Raw genomic sequence first — 16,482 nt, 5'->3', positions numbered from 1 at the left:
TAACAGATAACACAAAACATTTTAAAAGTCATCTCTGGCGATCAAACCCTCTGAAACACACATGCCATATAACACAGTCCATATACTAGTTACCTCAGGATTCCATGTCGATCCCCAGAGGCCAGGTGTTTACCATCTGGGCTGACACAAATGGTCCTGATGCCTGTCCTGTTCTCTGGCGTCTGTCCATCCCCTGCTTTCTCAGCCGTCACACACGTGGTGTTCTCTGAGTCCAACAGGGTGGAGGCGTTTCCATCAACATAGATGATATTCAGCAGATCCTAATGAACAACGGCAGTCAAAAGACAGCTGAGACAGCCAACCATTTGGGAAATCTATTTTGAGCCAAAATCAAACGTCCGAGCCTTTTGAGGAGCAGGAGCATGGCATATACAAAACTCACGTTGCTGAGGATGTTGTGTGTGTGAACATGAGTTTGGGTCTGCCCCTCCATGCACCACAGTCTAATAGTGTCATCGGCTGAGCAACTCAGAAACACCCCGGATGTCATCGTGGCATCCGGCCCCTCCTGAACTTCTGGGAACACCTGGGGGACGGTGAGAGACAGGGCCGGGGTGTAATGCATAGACAATACATGAGAATCATACATGTGCCAATACGGCAGATTATCGTAAGCTATTCTTTTTTGGGGGGGATTTCCACCCCCCTTTTTTCTCCCCAATCGTACTTGGCCAATTGCCCCACTCTTCCGAGCCACCCCGGTCTCTGCTCCACCCCCTCTGCTGATCCGGGGAGGGCTTGCAGACTACCACTTCTCCTCCGATACATGTGGAGTCGCCAGCCACTTCTTTTCACCTGACAGTGAAGAGTTTTGCCAGGGGGACGTAGCAAATAGGAGGCTCATGCTATTCCCCCCCAGTCCCCCCCAAACAGGCGCCCCGACTGACCAGAGGAGGCGCTAGTACAGCGACCAAGACACATACCCACATCCAGTTTCCCGTCCTCAGACAGGACCAATTGTGTCTGTAGGGACGCCCGACCAAGCCGGAGGTAACACGGGGATTCGAACCGGCGATCCCTGTGTTGGTAAGGCAACGGGATAGACCGCTATGCTACCCGGACGCCCCATCATGAGCAATTCTGATGACTTTGGCATTTGTTTCATTTTACTCACCTGTTGCAGACTAATAAAAATGACTAAGGGTAGACAGTCGTACCACCGAGGTATAACAAAGGCGTTTTAGCACAGAGACTGAAATTCAAAATAACCTGTTGATTCACCTTTATGCCTATAAACACCCCACTAGTAGTGCAGTAGGACACTACCAATAAAGGCTGTACAGACAAGTCTTAATATATCCATAACCCTGAGGTAAGGCAAGAATTATCCCTCAAAAATGATAAAGGTTTACTTAAGGAACTACAGTATAGCCAAAATGAGAAAAATGAAAATGTTACAACACGACTGTGTGGGACATTTCCTTTTAGCAGACGTTTTCATTTGATTACATAAAATAAATACACTGCTAACTAATGACCTGCTAACGTCTTCTTCTTTCAACCTTTCCCTGTTTTTCAGGAAAAAAGTTGAAAGAAGTTTTTTTCCCGTTTTTAATTCAATTCCTTAAATTACTTGTTAATTAAAAAGTAATACGTTTTTTTTAGTTTATATATTAAACATGCTAATTGACCTGCTAACATGCTGCTAATATGCTGTGTCAAAGAGCACATCACCTCTCTCTCTCGCCCCACCTCTCTCTTTTCTATCTCTCTATTTTTCTCTATTTTTCTCTCTCTCGCTCTCTTCATTTTTCTTGTTCTTTGAAGGTCTGTGGTTCAAACTTGCTTTGTGTTTAAATTGCAATATGAATGAAGTTAATTTGACTTGGAAACAAAAGAGCACATCACATTCTGGTATGTGACCGCAGCTTCACAAATTGTCATTATCGGCTGCACAAAAATTATAATTTTTGTGCAGCCGATAATCCATATCTCCCCCTGCATGTGTGGTTGCGCACCCAGTCACAAAAGACATAAATGAATCACAAAACAAAGAGCACTGCTCCAAAATTTCAATGTGATGACGGTGACCGAGCAGCCATTCAAACCATCCTGTTAACATATGAAAAGTGTAATGAGTCACAAAGCTTACAGCGCTCGTGTTGAACACTGACTCAGTGCTTTCAATTTCCCTCCTGACTGGGTTTTTACCTGCAGGTCCCAAACACAGGCAGCGTGGAAGAGGGCAGAGTGCACCTTTCCCACCCGATGGACGTCCCGCACATCCCACACATACACACTGTGGTCACTATACACACAGCTGAGCCGATGGCCGACACAGTCGTAGGTCACCGCAATGGAATCTGGGTACCGGACGGCCAGTTTGTTGGAAAACAGGTGGCTGAAATAAAAGAGAGAGGATGAAATCACATTTCTTTTTTTATGTTTGTGACATTATAGCGTCTCAGTTCGTAACCACTTCTTAACTGGTAAAACCATATACAGACGGGTGACAAATTAAAAGAAAAAGCTGAATGCTTGACCTCTACAGTGAGGGGGTCCGGGGGCTCTGTTATGCTGTGGGGGGGGGCATTTTCCTGGCATGGTTAGGGTCCACTTGTCCTCTTAGAGGGAAGGGTCACTGCAAATCAATACAAAGTTATTCTGAGTGATCACCTTTATCCTATGATGAGACATCTCTATCCTGATGGGAGTGGTCTCTTCCAGGATGACAATGCCGCCATCCACAGGGGTCACTGAATGTTTGTCCTTTTTCTCCCCAGTTGTACTTGGCCAATTGTCCCACTCTTCCGAGCCATCCCGATCTCTGCTCCACCCCTTCCAGGTGGAAGGCTGCAGACTACCACATGCCTCCTCCGATACATGTGGAGTCACCAGCCGCTTCCTTTCACCTGACAGTGAGGAGTTTTGCCAGGGGGAGGTAATGCGTGGGAGGATCACGCTATTCCCCCCAGTTCCCCCTCCCCTCTGAACAGGCGCCCCAACTGACCAGAGAAGGCGCTAGTGCAGCGACCAGGACACATACCCACATCCGGCTTTCCATCCGCAGACACAGCCAATTGTGCCTGTAGGGATGCCCGACCAAGCCGGAGATTCGAACCGGCGATCTCCGTGTTGGTAGGCAACGGAATAGACCACTATGCTACTCAGACGCCCCCGAAACATTTCTATCCTGATGGGAGTGGTCTCTTCCAGGATGACAATGCCCCCATCCACATGGTACGAGGGGTCACTGAATGGTTTGATGACTATGAACATGATGTAAATCACATGCTATGGCCTTCGCAGTCACCAGATCTCAACCCAATTCAACATCAATGGGATATTTTGGATGAACATGTCAGATGGCTCTCTCCACCACCGTCATCAAAACATTAAATGAGGAAATATCTTCTAGAAGAATGGTGTTCATCCCTTCAGTAGAGTTCAGAGACTTATAGAATTTATGACAAGGAGTATTGAAGCTGCTCTGGAGGCTCGTGGTAGCCCAACACCTTACAAATACACATTATGTTGGCTTTTCCTTTCATTTGTCACCTGTCAGTATATTCTTTTCCTTCTCACAATAAAAGGAAACTTTTAAGATAAGAGGAGATGATAAAATGGTGTCAGTGGTGGGGGAACAAGAAGATGGATTAGCACAAACGGAAGAATGCATCACCCACGAACGCTTCCTCACCTGGCCTGGGTGACGGCTGAGATGTCGGTGCCGAGGGAATGAGGCCGGGGCAGCGTGCATACAAAGTGCAGGTCAACGGCACTAAAGACTCGCACCATTCCATCAGCACAGCCGCAGAAGATCAGATCCTCGGATACAGACAGGGACTGGGCCAGTCCTGTCTGAAAGATGGGACAGTGGACAGATCTGCCACGTTCATTATCGTGGAAAAGTAAATCATTGCCCCAACACAAAGGGGATGAACAAATCATGTGCTATCATTACAAAATAGGCTTATAAAACAATCCAATCATGAAACTGTGCAGAGGTTGCAACGTATATCAACAGCTTTACAGTCCTATAATGTAACCCATTACAATACAAGCTGTGTCATTATAATCAGCAATGACACAGGTTGCAGTGGAAAATAGACACGTCCTCATTGGTACACCTCCAAACACATCCTGTACTTGGTCTCTGGTGCTAAGCTCCCTTTAATCCCTCGCCAGAGGACAGGAGCGGGACTGAAACACCCTCGAAGTGTCCTTATAAGATGCCACAGCTGTTGTCTCCATGAATATAGTGGATGCAACTTCACCACTCATCGCCTTATAGTACACAGAGATAGAGCTCATTCATTCATTTGTTACACCTGCTTAATCCGATTCAGGACCGCAGTGGCTGCAGCTTATCCCAGTAGGCGTTGGGCTTAAGGTGGTAAGATATCAGCAACATTCTCACTCAGTTTCATATCTCTAAGCACTTTGGTGTCACCAGTTCACCTTCTGAGCATGTCTTTGGTAGGTGGGAGAAAAGCAGAGTTCAGAGAGAAAACCCACATGAACACAGAAGAATTGTGAAAACTCCCCACATGTAAGGGCTCGAATCAAACCCACCTCTCACTGTGGGACAACATAACTATTGGTCATTCAAGTTAAATGTTATTGTCATATATATTTAGAATACAGTGAAATTCTTGTGCTCTGGCTTGCTCTGCCTTAACACACACAAGGACACAAGGACAAAGGACATAAAGACACAATCTCCATGGTACTGTGATCCAAATTCATAAGAGTTTTGGTACTCATACCAATACTCTTGAGATGTCTCAGAAAATACAGTCTCTGCTGTGCCTTCTTGAGGATGCAATTGATGTTGAGAGATCATGTGAGGGTGCATGTGATGCGTAAACCGAGAAATCTAAAACCGTCCACAATTTCAACAGATGACCCATTGATGGAAATGGGAATATGATTTTTTCTGATCTTTCTAAAGTCAACAATGATTTCTTTTGTCTTACTGACATTTAGAGAGAGGTTGTTATCATGGCACCATATGGATAAATCTTCCACTTCCCTCCTATAGACCCTCTCATTACTGTCACTTACTAGTCCAACAACTGTGGTGTCATCTGTGAATTTAATGACGCTGTTGTTGTCATATTTGGCAACACAGTTATGTGTAAACAGACTGTACAATAGGGGACTGAGACAGCAGCCCTGAGGTGCACCGGTCCTAAGAACTAATGTAGATGAGTATGTTTTACCTATTCTCACAGTCTGGGGCCTGCCTGTCAGGAAATCAAATAGCCAATTACAGATAGAGTTGCCCCGACCAAGACCTCTGAGATTCAACACCAGTTTGGATGGTACAACTATATTAAAAGCAGAGCTGTAATCAATATACAACATTCTGATATGGGTGTTTTTCTTTTCTAGGTGTACTAAAGCAGTATGCAGAGCAAGTGAGATAGCGTCATCTACAGATCTGTTGGAACAGTAGGCAAACTGTAATGGGTCAAGGGTAGCAGGAATATTACATTTTATATTATTTATATATATTATCAATCTTTCCAGACATTGCATAATAACAGTAAAAACCCGAGATAGCTGAGTTTAACATGTCTTGAGGACATGGGAAGGGATGCCATCTGGGCTAGCAGCTTTACGAGCCCTAACCCTTTAACAGTAAAGCAGTAGATGAAGTGGCTGGAGAGTTCCAACAATCCTGCCTTGTCCCAATTATTATTATTAACATCAGGTAATTATTATGCGGCATTGTGGCTTGGTGGTTAGCACTGTCATCTCACACAAAGAAGGTCCAGTGTTCAATTCCAGCCCATGTGTGAAGTTTTCATGTTTTAAATTGCACACAGGTGTGAATGGTGTGTGAGTGACTGTGTGTGTCTATGGGCCATGTAATGACTGAAGACCTATCCATGGTGTTTCCCTGTCATCAGCCCAATGAATGCTAGGATGGGCTCCAGCCCCATGGGACTCAGAGTTGGATCAACCACATTTAGATAATGGATGGATGGTTATTGTTAATGTCACTCACCTGTAGGTCCACCCACTTGTCCAGCATTCTCTTGCTGTTGAATTCGCAGAGCAAGCCAGAGGAAGTAATGCAGAAGGTCGAGTCAGACTTCGAGCCTCGGCCACAGGCCACATCGCAGAAGAAGTTGTTCCTCAGCTCTCCTAACAACCCCGAACGTCCTAGCAGGGGGACAGGAGCGCTGGCCTAAACCAAACAGACACTTCAGTAAGATGTGGCTTTAATTACAGACCATTTTAGTCAACAGACGAAGATGTCCCAAAGTCAAACTAACGGTACAAGTGAGCTCTGCAGCAAGAAAACAGCGTATAATAGTCGGGGAAGTATTTCTTTGCCAAACAAATGAGATAGATGTTATTTTTTGACAAACTAAAGTTGAGGACGGTGTTTTAGCCAAAAGCACCTTGACAGGCTTGCAGTGGTCCAGGTACCAGAATTTGACATGTCTGTTTCCAGCGGTCACAAAATAGGAGCTGTCCTTGGAGAAAGACACGGCCGTCACCTTACTGGACACCTTGTTTGCAGCCACTACAACATCTTTCTGTAAAACAAACAATGATGGATATATTTACACCCTAAACATTTTACTACACATTTTGTGCCATAAACTGATCTAAAAGTACAATTATTTGGTTGTTTTTTTTAACGTTTTCTGCAGATATACAGTTTTCTAGTCTATGAAAGTGACACGAAGTGTTTTAGCTTTCTATGTGAAAGGTTCAAATTTTAAACAGAAAAGAATAGTTTGTACACATATATACCCTTGTTTTATTTAAGAATAAACAATGCTACAAGAATGTGTTTGTTCATTTTGCATTATATGCCAGTCACACCTCATGTTAAGATTGTGGTCATTCGTTTTAGACAATGTTTTCCATTCAAGTGTCCTAATTCAATATTTTCCTAATCGTTTTTCATTAAGAAAGCTTATTTCAGCACATCTTAATGAGATTTTATGGCATACGATAGAGAATTTAGAAATAAGTCTGCATTAAATATGTGTGGTTCACTTTTGGATGCCACTGTAATCTTGTTCCTAATGTTTCAAACAAAACAAAAAGATCATCTCTCACTTTCATATAGGTTTGTACATAAAAGAGAAGTCAATAGGATAGGGGAAAACTCAAAAAGCAGTTTGAAGGCAATAGTCACAAGCTCTACTTTGGTGATATTCCAAAATGACTTCAACTTTCCCAAGAGTAGCAGTGAATGTCTCGTTTCATCTTATTTAGGAAGTAGGGAAAAAAACTAAAAGAAAAAGTTTTCATAGGACCACTATGTGATGCGCTGTCCAATGCTCTCACGGCACAACATCCGCCGTGGCAAGCCGAGACACCCAAACCAGGGTAAATCCTGCCTTGTGAGACGTACCTTCCATGCCCAGACGTTGACCATCATGTCGTGCTGATTCCCCACACTGACAATGTACTTGCTGTTGGGGGAGAAGGCTACACAGGAGATGCCATACTTGTGCTTCTGCAGCTCTGCCACCTGCCTCCGTTCTGCCACGTCCCACAATCGCACAGCCGGCAGGTGACCGCTCTGAAGAGACCAGGAGACAGGAGACAGGACGTAGTACAAGAAGGGTCAACGGGTATGTGAATGAGGAGAACTGACTGGGTTAACTCGGACAGATGGCTGATAGTTAACTGGAGAAAGCGTGAGTGAAATGGTTAAGATCGAGGATGAGGAAAGAAAGTCTGAATCTATTCCGTTGCCTACCAACACGGGGATCGCCGGTTCGAATCCCCGTGTTACCTCCGGTTTAGTCGGGCGTCCCTACAGACACAATTGGCTGTGTGGTTATGTGTCCTGGTCGCTGCACTAGCACCTCCTCTGGTCGGTCGGGGCGCCTGTTCAGGGGGAAGGGGGAACTGGAGGGAATAGCTTGAACAGCATTGTTAAAATCTGTTCTAAGATCACCGCAGTGAAACAAAGAGATCTGAATTCTTTTTGCAACCAACAAATCCTCCAGAAAGCAGCAAGTATTTTGGCTTCTTCTGGACATGTTCTAGCAAGTGACTTTTCTCTGTTGTCATCAGGGCGTCGTTATGTTTTACCTGTTTGTAAAACTAACCCACCCACCCATCCATCCATCCATCCACCCATCCACCCATCCATCCATTAGCCAAACCGCTTATCCTGCTCTCGGGGTCGCGAGGATGCTGGAGCCTATCCCAGCAGTCATTGGGCGGCAGGTGAGGAGATACCCTGAACAGGCTACCAGGCCATCACACACACACACACACACACACACACACACACACACACACACACACACACACACACACACACACACACTTTCATACCTGCATGCAAACTCCACACGGAGGACGACCCGGGTGAGGCGACCAGGCTAACCACTGCGCCACCGTGTGTAACCATTATTCTAAATCATTCATACCTGTTGCAACTCGATTATTAAATGTTTAGTTTTTTTTCCAGATTGTTTTATTGTCTTTATCAAGTTTATCTTATTGTGTTTCTTATTGTGTACTTAATAGATTTTATTCCACATTTAGCTCCCTGGAGTGTTATTATTTATTGTTTGTGTTATTTGTTTGTTTGCATGTTACTGTGTTTTGTGTTCACAAGCTTCTCCAAACAAATTGCCTCTAGCGAAATTTGTTTGTTTTGTATTGTATCCTCCCAAGCGCTACGCCCCCCTGGCGAAACTCCTCACCGTCTGGTGAAAAGAAGCGGCTGGCGACTCCACATGTATCGGAGGAGACATGTGGTAGTCTGCAGCCCTCCCCGGATCGGCAGAGGGGGTGGAGCAGCGACTGGGAGCAGGGTTCGAATTACGGGGGAGCTTAAGGGTAGCTCGGTTCCACTGAAAAGGACATGAGCTTCCCTGAAAGCCTACTTTGAGAAATTTTTGTGTCACAGATTATAGATTTGTATTTTTCTGTACATTAAGGTTCCTTAAATGAATACTAGTAAAAATATGCCAATTTTTTTTTTAATTTGCTCATTACATTTCAATTTCCAAACATTTGTCTCCACTGTAATAAACATAACGCTGTCTATTCCTGCTGTGGCCATCCATGCGTGGCGGCGCACTCAGAAAAAAAAAGTTTACGTCGCCACTTGAACTTTTTCCCTGCACTGAGTTGGCTAGCTAAGAAGTTAGCTAATATGGTGTAACCGGTTATTTTCTTGCCCGGTGCGGGATTTGATACGGGGTGTACTGTACCACAAGGCGACATCACTAACCGCGCGGCTACAGGGGTCAGACCCGTTAGCTAGGGACTAATGTGTCTTATTAGTAGTTTACAATGGCATGTGAATGATAAATCGTTAGAAAACACTGATTCTATTCGGTATTTTTGAACGGTCTATGGATGAGTAGTCGGAATGTCACAATAAGACCCTAGGGCCCATGTGGTCCCTTCTGATTTAAGGTAAGAATTAGGGAATTACTTGCTTGAGCTGTGCGTTTGTGAGTACTGCCCCTAGTCCTATTTACTATTGACATTTTTGTTGTTGTTGTTGTTGTTATGATTATGTGATTCTGTCCCCTAACTGCGATGCAACGGGTCCATTCTGTTTTTACCACGGCACCGCACAACAGCTGCGTTGAGCTACGTGTCGCAAATTGTGGTCACTCATGCACTCACTCATAGATGGACCTGGGAGGGACGTTCGAAATCCCATCTCATCTCATCTCATCTCAACTTCAGCTGCTTTTCCGGGGTCGGGTCGTGGTGGCAGCAAGCTAAGTAGGGAACTCCAGACGTCCCTCTCCCCAGCAACGCCCTCCAGCTCCTCCTGGGGGATCCCAAGTCGTTCCCTGGCCAGATTGGACATGTAGTCCCTCCAGCGAGTTCTGGGTCTACCCCGGGGTCTCCTCCCAGTTGGCCGTGCCCGGTAAACCTCCAAAGGAAGGGGCCCCGGAGGCATCCTAATCAGATGCCCAAACCACCTCAACTGGCTCCTTTCGATGCGAAGGAGCAGCGGCTCTACTCCGAACTCCCTCCGGATGTCCGAGCTCCTCACCCTATCTCTAAGGCTTAGCCCAGACACCCTACGGAGGAAACTCATTTGAGCCGCTTGTATCCGTGATCTCACCCTTTCGTTCTGATGTCATCATCATGCATTCTGTCTGGCCACTGTGCAGGATCAAATAAGTCAAACTCACGCTCCCCATCACTTTCGTGACTTCCCTCTTCCTCGAGATTCTCTGTGGTCATTTGCATTCTCGATAGCGGTGGAGGTGCTAGCACAAGCGCCACGGTCGCTGTCCGCTCCGGTATCCTCTGCTGCTGAGTTAGCATATGTGGTGGATGTGCTAGCTTCATTGCTATCCACAGTATCCTCCCAAGTGTTCTGCTGCCCGAATGTTAAGCCAAGCACCATATACCTTCTTTGCGTTTTCTGCCTCTTTTTTTGTATTTTCTACCTTACGTTTCTGTAATTTTCTTTTCTTACAACCAGATTTGTTTCCAGACATTTTTTTGGTTAGTAGAACCGAATTTCACGTCTTCACCATATACTAACTCATGGGGGAGGGGGATGACGACACAACTTTTGATACATTTTTGAAAATAAATCGTTATCAGCCAATAGGGAAACTGCCAGGAGGAGCAACATACAGGGCCTCTTTGCACTGCTGAGACACACAATTAACAATCACTGCACTTACAGCAGAATCAGCGCAGAAAGGTTTTTTTTTTCTGGGCCCCCCTCCAGACCTGGGCCCGGTGCGGTTGCTTCCGTTGCTACCCCCGCAGAACCGGCCCTGACCCTATGTATGGCATCACTGCAGCAGACATCACAGTCCGTCACCTATCACTTCAGACAACTGGAGGACTTCAGAGACCCTGCTTTCCAATCCGGCTCTCTAAACAGATTATCCACTATGCGCTGTGACCCTGCTCAAGGAATATTGTATTTGTCCTGTGACCTGCTCGCATCATCATTCCCCTTCAGGGATCAAAAGGTCTGAAGACACTGTTATTCGTACAGTTAGTACTTGTTATATGCATCTCTTTCTCAAGATGATGAAATAACCTTTCAAAGGTCAGGGTAAACAGGAGAAAGAAAATGCCAGCTTGGAGGATACTGAGAATAGATTTGTATTCAGCTCGACTGAAACCATACAAATGACACAGCGCATATCAAAAATCATGCATGCGCTTGTGGTTGACTATATACTGTAAATGAGAACATGAACAAGGGAACGAGAGATAGAGAAAAGCAAAGAAAGAAAGACATACTGTATCTTTCATTATGATGTAAATTAATCACTGTGTTTGAAATGACTGTGTGTGTGTGTGTGTGTTTGTGTGCTGGGGAGGGATTTTTTTTATCAGTTCATTCATCCACTCAGGAGACATCCTGAATGTTATCTCTTGTCACATTGCTCTGATCACCACTAAGTTTCTTCACTGCCTCCAAACTATACAAGGTAATCTTGTAACGGAGCGTTGATGCTGTCAGCTTTGATCACGGAGCACAATAGGTGACTGAGATGTGCACCTACCCAGTAACAGAGGTACACTGGCTCTCATGTCGCTATTTAGCTGCAAAGATTGACCCCAGAAAAAAAAAAAACCCTATAAAAAAGCTTATTCTTCTCTCTTGAGAGGTTTTTCAGTGGTCGGTATTTGGCACGTACTTCCTAGTAAATGTTAACAGAATTCAACGTGTATCTGTGGGGGCATTTGGCGTTTTAAACTTTAACCTTTGCGGTCATGGTAACCACTGAGCGCTCGTCCACTTACACAGTGAAGTCTTTAATCGGCTCTGATTGGCTGAAGAGGATTAAGTTAGCATGTCGCATTGAATGATGTAACCGCAAACCCTGACAATGATAAGACACTTCAGGATCGAAAAGAAGAAAACCAAACTGCCGTCTTGTCCGCGTTGTCTTCTCCCTTCACTGAGAAGGTAAAATCAGGTACAATAATAAGAACGTATGTGATTTTGACTTCAGCTAGCATTATACAGGCTTGTATCCAGGTGCGCGGGAAGACGTCTTAAGTAGGGGGGGCTGCCAACCAAAACGAGAAGTACTGTGGCGAGCCGGCGTGGAAGAATGAGTCGAGGGGCAGCGATCTCTTTCTAATCCCAACTCCTGTGCCCCATACACCGCACGACCCTGGGAGTCCTCTTTTATTCACACCAGCCAGAACGGACCAGAACCCCCCCCCTCCAAGTTGCAAGGGGCGACATCAGTCCCAGTCACGGTCATACAGTCAGTCATACAGTCTCCTTAGTCTGAGTCGAATCCTCAAAACAATAACACAAGAATAACCACAAAATAAACACCACATCATTAAAACACAGTTTTAAATCTAACATTAACAGTCCCATCAGCCACTGCGCTCCCCCAGCGCAGAACCGCCGACAGTCAGAGGGCCCGCCTCCCCCGGCCGCTACTGTACACGCAACAGTGGCGTCATTGTTTTGTTTGCAAGGTGCGTGTGTAGCAGATTTGGAATGGAGCGTTTACTCACTTGGTTATTAAAAATGTACATCCCACGCAGCCCTGGCCCACTGTTTAATAAAGGTATGTTTTATTTTTTTTTTGCATTTGTACGTTAGGAAAAGTTAGGCATACTGCTGTGTCTAAGATATTACACAGCCACCTGCCATTACCGGGGGGCTGCGCCCACCACTAGGGCGAGCTGCAGCCCCCCCCTTCCCATGCTAATGCTTGTATCCCAAAGGGAATATTCTCAAAGAAACATAGTAATTCATCCCGGTGATGTAGCTTGCCTGGACCTAGTGTATCTCTAACTACACCCTTGCGCGTGCGTGTGTGTGTGTACAATAATAATTAAGAAAAACTACAACATGACGGCACTTGTGTCAAACTAATGGATAAAGTGAGACGTGAGCCTGTTTGGGTTCCCCGCATAACAAGCGTTAGTTTATTTTGGTGAGCATTTATAATAAAAACCAAAGCGAAATTTTCTTAGTCTGGATCAATGAAAACCCCTGATAGCAATAATGTTGTAATTAACCGAGTCTGTTGTGGCCCATGGATACCAATACACCAGTCCAAGTGTAATATTTATCTGATAAAGGGAAGGGAACTATAATCCCAAGAACAGCAAGATAAAGCAGAGACGAGTGTGCATTTTAAAAGCATGCTGTTGAGAAGCAGAAGTCAAATTAGTGTGCAAGATTGTGGAAAAGAGAGATCGTCAGGGAAGGACTCACCTCTCCTGTGACCAAATACTTGCCATCGGGAGAAAAGGACAACGCCGTGATCGTCTTCCTACAAAGATGAGAGAAATGGGAAAAGACAGCGCCATGCAGGTTTTATGCACAGGGCATAGGCAGGAATTTTATTTTCCTCCATCTGATTGTTTTGCACAAGTCTGAATGGAGGCAACCGTTGTGTTTGTGCACGGCTCACCTTGACGAGTTGATAATATGATGTTGTCTGTTCTTCCTGGGGTTCAGGAGGACTACTACACAACTACACAAGGAAAAAAAAAAAACACTGTTAGATTCCCAGAATCAATCAGGCTAGTCATGAATTATTTCCTACACTTCTGTGTAATTATTTACACAGAAGCATTGCACTGAGCGCTGCATTGAGGTTATAGTTGGGATTAGTAGGAAAATAATGCCTTTGTCAACCCTTAAACTGCTTTTGCACTTTCAAATTCTGCCTTGACTGATTTTTTTTTCTTTTGGATCCCCCGCCCCTTTTTTCCCCTAATTGTATCCGGCCAATTACCCCATTCTTCCGAGCCGTCCCGGTTGCTGCTCCACCCCCTGTGCCGATCCAGGGAGGGCTGCAGACTACCACATGCCTCCTCCGATACATGTGGAGTCGCCAGCCATTTCTTTTTACCTGACAGTGAGGAGTTTCACCAGAGGGACGTAGCGCGTGGGAGGATCACGCTATCCCCCCCCCCCCCGACCAGAGGAGGCGCTAGTGCAGCGACCAGGACACATACCCACATCCGGCTTTCCACTCGCAGACGTGGCCAATTGTGTCTGTAGGGATGCCCGACCAAGCCAGAGGTAACACGGGATTCGAACTGTCGATCCCCATGTTGGTCGGCAATGGAATAGACCGCTACGCCGCCTGGATGCCCACCTTGACTGAATTTCTTACATTGGTTCAAAGCCAAGTAGAAAATGACTGTGCACTGTTTACAAGTCAGCTCATGATTGAACTGAACCTTCATTCACAGTACATGTTGAACTCTGGAGGCAAAACAAGGGACTTGTTGTTAGGGCATACTTTGAAGTAGTTTGTTGAATCCAAAATAGTTATTTTCTGAAAGCAAAGAATGGTAATGGTGCTTTCATCCATTCAGATACTCATTTACTTTAATAGTATGTTTTTCAGTTCATTCATTCATTCATTCATGTATGGATCCATTCACATATTCACTCATTTAATCATTTCTTTATCTAGCTCTTTCATTTTCACCCAGACATCGACTGACCCGCCATAATCTCTCTATCATTTCCTCTTATCAATTGCTCATATAATCACTTCCTGTTCCCTTCCTTTTCCAGAGAAGCACGTGGATCAGAGCTCAACACGGTAATGAACTGCCAGTATCTTAGCTGTGTGTGCCAGGAATGCGCATTAACAGTACCAGGAGCTGTTGAGGTATAAATAGAGATGCCAAGTGGATCCCCTGAGCATGTAAATTATTCAGTCTATAAACGTAGTTTATAGACTGAATAAATGTCAGACACCCAACCCGCCCTTACATACATAATATGCATACATCCCTAAACACACATATGATTACTGCTCTGGCTCAGTTGTTTATCGCTCTCTCACTCTCTCTCTCATGCACACACACACACACACAAATACAAATGCAAACCCGACCATTCCTTGACATAACAGCGAGCATAAACAGCCCTAATGCTCTTGCTCTGTCAGACATTGCCCTGCTTAGAATTAATGCAGCTTTGTCAGAGGAATTCAAAGGAGCACAATAGCAGCTCAGTGCAGTTTCTGTTTCTGCAGGGATTTAAAGCAGCAACTGTTTGTTTTTTAGCCTCTACTTTACCCCAGTGGTACAGCAACGCCAAGGCTCAGAGAAACACCACCAGGTAACAGTACATTATCCAATGCCCCGTGAATTTCACTCTCAATTCCACAGTTGCCCAACGTTGGGCTTGGAGCGCTAACAGTGGCACTGTTTGAACAGTATTAGTACAATGCCTCATTGTCCACATCAGTGACTCAAACATAAGGCCAACTAAACACCCCCTCGGGTAAGATGTTAAAAAGCATTCTCAGTGGACCAGGGGAGTAGATTTTCCTGGATGATAAGCCCCATTGAGATCGCCTTTGTTCCTCTGAGATAGCGTCGATATCAGACACACATATAGACTGTCCATCAGCAGAGATTTGCCATCCAAACATACGAGTGTAGCAGATATGATAAGAGTGCTGTGAGTCAACGGTGCTTTGACAAGTCGAGGGTCAGATGTCATGACAAAACTATGAATGGGTGTCATTTAGCAGGTAGATGTTACTGCATTGCAGACAGACACACACACACACACACACACACACACACATACACACACACACACACAATGTAAACAAACACACACAAACACCTTCCTCATTCTCTCTCCTCTCAATGTATCTATCTGTCTCACCCAGCAGGATAAGCCACAAGCCCTGAGTGGGGGTCACAGGCGAGGCCGCTATTCCCTGAAGCGGTGATGCCCAGAACTTTCTCCAAAGATGCCTGTAGTGACACAAACAAGAAGCTAGGCACATCATGCATGGCACCAATACCGTAATTCCTCAGGGATTTGTGAGTTATTTTTCCAGCATTGTGAGAAGGTAGGGGAAGACAAAGAGAAAGGATGATCCGTTTACTAATGATTGCGAGCTGGACTCAAAAACTCAAAAGTTACGCAGGCCGCTGTTCTTCTGAACACCTGAGTATGGGCAAATTTATCAAATGGGACAACAGGTTGGTGAAATCATGTAAAATGGGTGATACTAATGTTAGCATTTCAGTATGAATTCTGCAAAGGAGTTATGTTGCTTTGTTTTGTCTTTTATGCATGTTTTATTTGATGTATCACATTGCATCAAAGTCCGAAAAAAGTATTGACCTTTGCAGAAAAATTCACTAAGGAGGCTAGTATGGGCCCATTAGCTCAGCAGTTTTCTATTCTATCAAATCAGTTATTTTCTCAGCGATAAACTTCAGTTCGCATGGATCTTGCAAACTGAGTTAAGCAACATCCTCATTTTGATAGTTGTGTAATTACTTATTTTTCAATTTCACAACAACAAGAACTAAAACGGGTTGAGGTCCAAAGGACTATGGCCTGCCAACAAAGCAGGTCAGAAAAGTGTCGGCTGGTGCAGAAGACTGGTCATGTTATCTGGTCTCAGTCTGTCCATTTGTGGATTTATGCGGTAGGCCTTAATTAATCTAGTTAGGCCTTTTTAATTTAGTCTAGGACAGCTTACTGTTAAGTCACATGTTTACACACTGCCATTGGCCATAAATAACCAGTTTGACTTGTGTTTTTGTTCTTTCCCATTT

At 44.8% G+C, this 16,482-nt stretch overlaps 1 protein-coding gene across 1 annotated transcript in view; it reads right to left on the bottom strand.

Moving 5' to 3' along the window:
- Positions 1–16,482, bottom strand: part of LOC130124838 (mitogen-activated protein kinase-binding protein 1-like) — a 36,699-nt gene that overhangs the window by 19,387 nt on the left and 830 nt on the right. Inside the window, exons 2-11 of the mRNA XM_056294186.1 lie at positions 15,575–15,666; positions 13,344–13,406; positions 13,145–13,202; positions 7,346–7,516; positions 6,378–6,515; positions 5,978–6,160; positions 3,662–3,822; positions 2,136–2,362; positions 404–534; positions 94–281 (exon numbers count right to left, since the gene is read on the bottom strand). Of these exons, the coding sequence (XP_056150161.1) occupies positions 94–281; positions 404–534; positions 2,136–2,362; positions 3,662–3,822; positions 5,978–6,160; positions 6,378–6,515; positions 7,346–7,516; positions 13,145–13,202; positions 13,344–13,406; positions 15,575–15,666 (1,412 nt within the window). The remainder of the gene's footprint in view (positions 1–93; positions 282–403; positions 535–2,135; positions 2,363–3,661; positions 3,823–5,977; positions 6,161–6,377; positions 6,516–7,345; positions 7,517–13,144; positions 13,203–13,343; positions 13,407–15,574; positions 15,667–16,482) is intronic.

This window comes from Lampris incognitus, chromosome 15 (assembly GCF_029633865.1).
Source record: "Lampris incognitus isolate fLamInc1 chromosome 15, fLamInc1.hap2, whole genome shotgun sequence".
Classification (NCBI taxonomy): domain Eukaryota; kingdom Metazoa; phylum Chordata; class Actinopteri; order Lampriformes; family Lampridae; genus Lampris; species Lampris incognitus.
This window is presented reverse-complemented; position numbering and strand designations above follow the sequence as displayed.